The sequence below is a fragment of the Dipodomys spectabilis genome, unplaced genomic scaffold (assembly GCF_019054845.1).
Source record: "Dipodomys spectabilis isolate Male_0828 unplaced genomic scaffold, ASM1905484v1 ptg000289l, whole genome shotgun sequence".
NCBI lineage: Eukaryota > Metazoa > Chordata > Mammalia > Rodentia > Heteromyidae > Dipodomys > Dipodomys spectabilis.
Window position 1 is genome coordinate 1 of NW_024870966.1, and position 7,289 is coordinate 7,289.

The window sequence follows — 7,289 nt, forward strand, 5'->3', positions numbered from 1 at the left end:
CGGAAAGATCTGTTTGGATATCTTCTTGCTATTTTTTTTTAAAAGAAAATCATTTGCTTCCCCCCCCCCCCCCCCCCGTGCTTTGAGTTAGGGCTAGGGAAGAAAGTTAAAACTCCAGAAAATAATTAGTTTACTGAACGGAATCCCGAGCCGCCGGGCCGGGGGAGGCGTCCGTTCGCCACTCGGGAGCCCGTCCATCCATTAACCCTTGACTTGCCTGCGGGAGAGGAGAATCGGGTAGTTGTCGCCCCCCTTATTCCATTGTTAAAAGATAAACAACCCACCCCAAAACCTTAGGACCTCATTCCTGCCCTGAGTTTGCCTCCATCCCCCCCCCCCACCCCGGGTTGTCGGTTTATTTTTCTTTGTTTGGCTTTTTTCCCCCTCTTCCCCCCCCCCCCCCAATCGATTTCCTGCTCTAATAAGTGAATCCGAAACATTCTGGCTGTGCTCTCAAAGTTTAGGGGTCCTTTTCTCATTCTGTGCCAGCCACGCTATGGATCACCCCCATACACATAGACACACACCCGGATCTGAAGCAAAGGGCATCATCTTCTGGGACGCGGACAGTTCTAGCCGGCACCCAAAACTCGGCGTCCCCCACCTCCGTCCCCTGGACTTTGATCACAGCTCTGTCCTGGTTCTCTGTAACCGGGGAACCCCAGAGCCGGGTCCTCCGAAGGCAGCGGCAGTAGAAGCCGGGCACACTCGCCGTATTTCTGTCCCAGGCCGGCTGCCACGATCTGCCCTATTACCAGGGTCATTTGATGATAATAATAATAATAGTAATAATAAGTCCCGGGGAACCGGCCCTCCGCCTCTCCACTGTGTGTGTTTGGGGGGGGGGGGGAGTTGTTTCAAAGTTGCCCGCGAAGTTAGTAAGAAGAGAGGGTTTTATTTTTGGGGTGGGGGAACGGCTCCCATCTCGCAGCCAGGACCTGTCACCTCTTCCCCGGCCCCAGCGCCAGGCTCGGTGGTGTGGAGACTCGCTACGTGAGGCAGCTACTTCTTGGGTGCCACACAGGTGGCCCGGGCCTGCCAGCTGGGCTTCGCGCGCCCAGGGAGGACCACGGGGCCGGGCGGGTCGGGCAGCGCGAGCTAGGCGCCGCCCGGAGCGCTCAGCGGCCCCGGTCCGGCTCCGAAGAAGCGCCCTGCGCTGGCGGCCGCGGCCTCCTAACGGCCCTTGTGCTGCCCCGACCCCCGCAGGGAACGACACGAGTCCCGAGAGTTTCCTTTTGCACAACGCGCTGGCCCGAAAACCCAAGCGGATCCGAACCGCCTTCTCGCCGTCCCAGCTCCTGCGGCTGGAACACGCCTTTGAGAAGAACCACTACGTGGTGGGCGCCGAGAGGAAGCAGCTGGCGCACAGCCTCAGCCTTACGGAAACTCAGGTGAGCGCGGCCCAGGAGCCCGGAGCAAGCGTCAGCCTCTCGCTCCAGACCTTGGGACCCAGGAGCCCGGCACCCAGCACCACCCACACCGGTGCGCAGCTCCAGCTTAGGGCAGGAGAGGGGCTTTAGCGAAGGGCCCCACGCACTCGGCTCCACGACCGGGGCCCCGGTGTGTGACTTCCCAGGTGCCTAGCTTTGCGGAGCCTCCCCAGGAGGCTGTCTCGGCCCGCGTGGTGGGCTGCTCCTTCTGCTCAATGGAGCCGGCCTGATCACCCCTAGTAAGACGCCCGGCACTTTTGGTGAGACCCCAATAGGGGTCCTGCAGGAGGCTAATTGCTGTCCGGCTGGTTGGGGAAAGAGGAAGTGGGTTAAAAGCAAGTTCTGGACGACTTTAAGGTCCTTGGCTTCCATCATCCGCTCCCAGTTAGGGGAATGAGACAGCTCGAAGCTGGGGGGGGGGGGCGGGGAGGAACTCTGGGGGTGCACCCAGAAACTGAGCAATAAAGCCGGGAGGCTGTGGAGAGGGCTCGCCTCAGGAGATCGGCCCCTCTGCGCTGCGAGGTCCCTCAGTGGGCCTGGTTTGGAGCTGGCCCCAGCATGGGGAGGGGGCGCAAGGCTACAGTAGCACCTACTGTAGAAGAAGCCAAAGGGCGGGGTCAAAGTTCTCAGCGCTCAGTAACATTTTCTGGCAGATTGAGTTGTAACACTTTTTCCTGGGAAGCGCAAAAAAGAAGAAAAAGGAAAAGGAAAAAAAGAAAAGGTCGAGGCTTTTGTTTTTAAAATGTTCCCCTCCATCCCACACCGACACATACCCTTGACAAAAACTGTAGTGGGCCTCGCGGGCTTGTGCAGCAGGCAAGGCCAGGCTGATTTCTCCTGGACAGCCGAGGCAGCGGTGGTCTTTGTCCGCCTCGCTGCCCACTCTGCCTGAATTCTTTGTGTGCGTGTCAAGCCCTGAGCGCACCGACGCGCGCCTTGGGCGAGCGCCGGGGGGAGAATTGAACCGTCCTCCTCCTCAATTAGCAAACTCAAAGCAAATTAAACTCAGCCTTGTTCCCGCTCTGCTTTTTCGTGGGGCACTTTAAGGGACCGGGGGCATTCGGGGAGATCAAGCCTGGACCCTGTGGCTGTCTTAAAGGAGGGAGTAGAGGGACTGGGGGGGGGGGCGGGCAAGGGCTCGGACCTGTTTGGATGGCTACGGATTTGGCAAGGCTGGGGAATATTGACCAAGGAGTCCCCCCCTTCGCCCCCCAGACTAACTCATCTGTACCCCACTGCTGGCAAGGTTGGATATTATTCCTGTCTTGTCTACTTGCTGAATGCAGACCCACCTCCCGACTTCCCGGTGGGCCATCTGGTTGCCACAGATTTAAACCTCCTTGCTGCCTAGACCTCTAGCAGTGGTTGTGGGGAGGCCAGGCTGCCGTTCCTGACTTGGTGAGGGGTCACTTTAACCCTGACCTGTTGTGGGGCTGAGGGAAATTGGGAGTTTCTCTCTGTGTCCCCTTCTTCTTCACTTTCTCTGGTTATTTCCGACCTATCTCAACCTTTGGGGAAGCTTTCACTTCGGAAGCCCCCTTTCCTAGCCCGAAAGGGACAGCAAGGCCGTGCCTGCGGGTCTGTGTACCTCACTGCCCACTGGCTTCCTCTGCCTCCACCTGACTCCTACACACCTGCGCCAGTCCCCACGGCAAGAAGGCCACGGCTCCTGCAGACTAAGATCCTCTACCAGGGCCTCTGCCTGGCAGAGGAGGCGCTATATTTAGGCACTGTCAGACCAGCAGAAAATAGAAAGCACACTGCGCTTTTCTGAAAGGACGCTAGCCTGACGGAGGTCTTCCCTGTACTTCCTTGCTGGGGAAGTTAGGAGCGTTTCTTAATACTTCTTGTTTTATTGGCGTTCTCATACTTTTCAAGGCCTTTGCTCTCAAGGGAATGTGTGTGTTCTGGGCAGGGCCAGACCAGCAAGGGTTTTAGTGCACTGTGGGGACCCCAAGGCCCTGGGGGAAGGCCCTCTGGTAGGGCTTGGAAGAGCAAGGAACTGGGACATGGGCTTGAGCTTCCTACCCTCAGTCTCAGGGGCCTAAATCTGCTGGGGAGGCCGAGGGGCGGCTGGTCCTGTGGATATGCATCTGGAGGACTGGGCTTTCTCTCTCTTGCCCTGGGGTCTGATCTGGGGCTGGGTTCAAGCCCTTGGTGGGAGGGTGCCTTGAAGCATCTAATGTGGCCCCACCTGCTTCTCCCGCAGGTAAAAGTATGGTTTCAAAACCGGCGGACGAAGTTCAAAAGGCAGAAGCTGGAGGAAGAAGGCTCAGATTCACAACAAAAGAAAAAAGGGACGCACCACATTAATCGGTGGAGAATTGCCACCAAGCAAGCGAGTCCGGAGGAAATAGACGTGACCTCAGATGATTAAAAACACAAACCTAACCCCGCAGAAATGGACAGCAACATGGAAAAGAAAAAGCAAACAGACTGGGAAAGAAGGGGAAGAAGGAAAAAAAATCCTACAAAACAAAAACCGCACACACATTGAGAAATGGAGAGAGGATCTGAGGAGCGACTTTGTGCTTCGCAGACTTTGGACAGCGAGGGCGCTGGGTCCCAGTTGGAGACCAGGCAGGGATGGCAGAAGATGGAGACTCCTTCATCAACGTACAACCCTCGTCTAAAGAGGCAGCTGAGTGAGTGATTGAATGATTGAGTGAGTGAGGTAGAAGGAGGGAAGGGAGAGAGAGAGAGAGAGAGAGAGAGAGAGAGAGAGAGAGAGAGAGAGAGAGAGAGCCAGCCCAGTGTGGCAAAGCTGACCTCGCACTCTGACAAGGGGAGCTGTCAGTCAAATGCCAAACCAGGGAGACAAGATGATTGGCAGGTATTCCGTTTATCACAGTCCACTTAAAATATGATAATAATAATGTTTTTATACAAAAATCCAACCCAACCAGGCACAGGACTTTTAATTTTGCACTTCCAAGTGTTCTTCCCCAATCTTAAAAAAATTAGTAATAACAAGTGAAATTCCATATCTAGCCCCATCCCACACCTGTTTCAAAAACTTGAATTGCATGTAGCAGTTGTTGGGTGAATGGTGTCTAAAAACAAATGAATTGTAATTTTATTTCCCCTTTCTTTTTTTTAAAGACAGGTTCTGTGTGTTTTTTAATTTTTATTTTTATTTTGGAGAAACGTGCAGTCTGTAAACACTTTTTGATACCTTCTCTCATGTCAAAGTGATTGTGAAAGCTAAATGAAATAGGCTTGGAGATAGTGGTCCTCTTACAGAGAAACGGGGAACAGGATGGGGTCAGGGATGGGGGTGGTGTGGGAGGGTGTCCACAAGAAGAATCAGGACTTGTGCTGGGGGAGGAAAAAAAATCCTTCAAATTAATTATAATTCTTGGACAATCCCTTTCCCAACATTCTGAAGCTTCAAAAAATCATGAAATAAGCTTCTCCTTTTAGTGGTTGAAGAAATTGGCGGAGTTCAACCACTCACCATAATGATCTATTCAAAACTTACAATCTACCTATTGCAAAAGCTGAAGGACTGTAGTTAGCAAGGATAATGCTAGTGTGCCAAGGACACCGGCAAATTTTCAAGCAGAGTTTCTCTTCCAAGACCATAGACTTACTAAAGAGAGTGACAAATGCTTCCTTAATGTCTTCTATACCAGAATGTAAATATTTTTGTGTTTTGTGTTAATTTGTTAGAATTCTAACACACTATATACTTCCAAGAAGTATGTCAATGTCAATATTTTGTCAATAAAGATTTATCAATATGCCCTCAGAGTAGTTGTCTTGGGAAATTGAAGTCAATCTTTACTCCCCCCCCAAAAAAAAATTCCCTGTAATTTGAGTGTGGTCTTTTGCCAACTAGGCTCAAGCAACCCCCTGATTTCCCACCCACAAAGGGTCCACAAACTGATGGCTTGGGGGGGTCATTTTAAAGAGAGATGAGAATGGAGAAGGTAGAAGATTAGGACAACTAAAGTCTTTTAGAAAAGGAAAGAGAAACGTTTTCCAAGCAGACCTTTGTCTGTTTGTGGCATGCCCTCTGAGGGAATTTGGTTTCAACTTTAGGTTAAAAATGCTTGCAGCTCCCTAATTCTGCCTTTTTCTTTTTCTCTTAAAGAGTATTCCTCAGGATTGGGGAAAAACACTTAGCAGAACCAGCATCCGGGGACTTCTAAACTTTGTTTCTGACTTCAACTCTCTAAGTGCAAGTTTCCCCTGCCCCCATCTCTTCCTTCCTTCCCTTCTTTCTTTCCTTCCTTTCTCCCTGGCCCCAAGCTGCCAGAGTTGGTGGGGATGAGTGAAGCGGCCTGCAGGAGCCTTATAAGGCAAGCATTTGGGGGAAACCTTCAACTCTTAATTTTAACATTAAAGAAAAAGTTGTAACTATTCTTGGAGGAAACTTAGCTTCCCCCCCCCCCCCCTTCCCCCTTCTGGGGGTATGAGGTTGTTTTTGCATGCTTCATTTGCCTCTTATCCTGATAGGCTGCATTAATCAGTTTTATTTCCATTGATAGAGAAACCTCGTCTGTTCTGTTCGGGCTACAAAGCGTCCTGCGAGCTTTTGTGAAAGTGCAAATCAGTTTAAGCAATTATCATACCAGGAATATGAAGGAAAGAGGAGGCCTTGCCCAGTGGTTTCCTTTAATCTCTTAATCCACAGATCCAGGGGGGCTGCCTGGACATAATTTAGGACAATCTCCCCACCCTTTACACTGCGATAAGGCCAAGTTACAATGCAGGGCAAAAATACAAGCTTTGTTAACATCCTGCCTTGAAAAGTTAAGATTAGACATTCTACGCACGTGTGGGGGACTATAGGGCACTATGGAATTTTTTTTTCCTTTCTGGTTTTTCCTCTTCTGCTGTAAAGCAGAATTCTCTCTCTCTCTCCCTCCCTCTCTCGCTCCCTCTCCTCCCTCTCTCTGCCCATCTCCCTCTTTCCCCTCCATTTTTGCCCCTCTGTAGATCTGGTTGCTCATATTTGTTTTCCCACTAGATTCCTCTTTGGAAAGTGTGAGTTGTAGTTTTGTCTGGGTGAGTGGGATGGCTTCAGGGAGCCAAGCTTGCCTCTTACAGGGACAGGTGCAGCGGGCTACCTGGGAAACCTGCCTGAAGGTTTCAGCGCCGGGGATAGTGGCCCCTCAGGGACTGTTTCCTGTCCAGAGCGCTTCCTACTTGCTGCTCCGAATCCATAGCACTTTCACTTAAACCAGTGAGTGCCAAGTTACCTTTTCTTTTCCACCTACATTCCCAAACTTCAAACGCCTCAAATGTAGAGCGCAAAAATTCAGGGTGACCGTTGCAGAATTTTTCTTCCCATCTTGATCAAAAGACTACTTTCGGTAGGAACCATATACTTAATTTCTTTAAGTACAAGAAAGAGGGGGGTGTAGTGAAGAATTTTTTTTTTTTTGTAAATGTCCTATGTAGTGTGGAACAGCAATAAAATCATCAGAGAATACTATTAGCTTTGAGAGAAGAAAAAAAAACTAAAAGCTTTATTACAAACCAAGCTTTGAAAATAGGGGGGATTAGGCGGCTGAAAGGGTCCCACAATGGTAAGAAGAAAAGGTTTCATGCTAATGAGGTTAATGCCCTTTGTATCTCAGGCCTCCACATCTTCATTACGCGCTATCTCCGGCTGCACGGAGCGGCTCAGAGAGCCGCAATCCACTCCAACGCCCCCCTTCCCGGCCCAAAGAAGGATTTGATAGCAGCTCTGTTCAAACTAGATAATTATATCTTTTCAAGTCGGAATTAAGATAAAGAAAGTGAAGCAGAGGCGGCTCGCCTTGATCCACTGCAAACAAATTTGGCGCACTTTCGAGTCCTTCCCTCCCCCCCGCCCGCCCCCCGCCTCAAAAAGGCAGGACAGTCAGC

General features: G+C 51.0%; 1 protein-coding gene across 1 annotated transcript; it reads left to right on the forward strand.

Annotated features, from left to right (window-relative positions):
* Positions 1-1,206: 1,206 nt before the first annotated feature.
* On the forward strand, positions 1,207-5,183 carry Emx2 (empty spiracles homeobox 2; the record flags this gene model as incomplete). The annotated part of the gene is made up of 2 exons (XM_042701348.1): positions 1,207-1,391; positions 3,640-5,183. Coding segments are annotated over 2 exons (353 nt in total), but the record flags the coding sequence as incomplete, so codon positions are not given.
* Between the last annotated feature and the right edge of the window lie 2,106 nt (positions 5,184-7,289).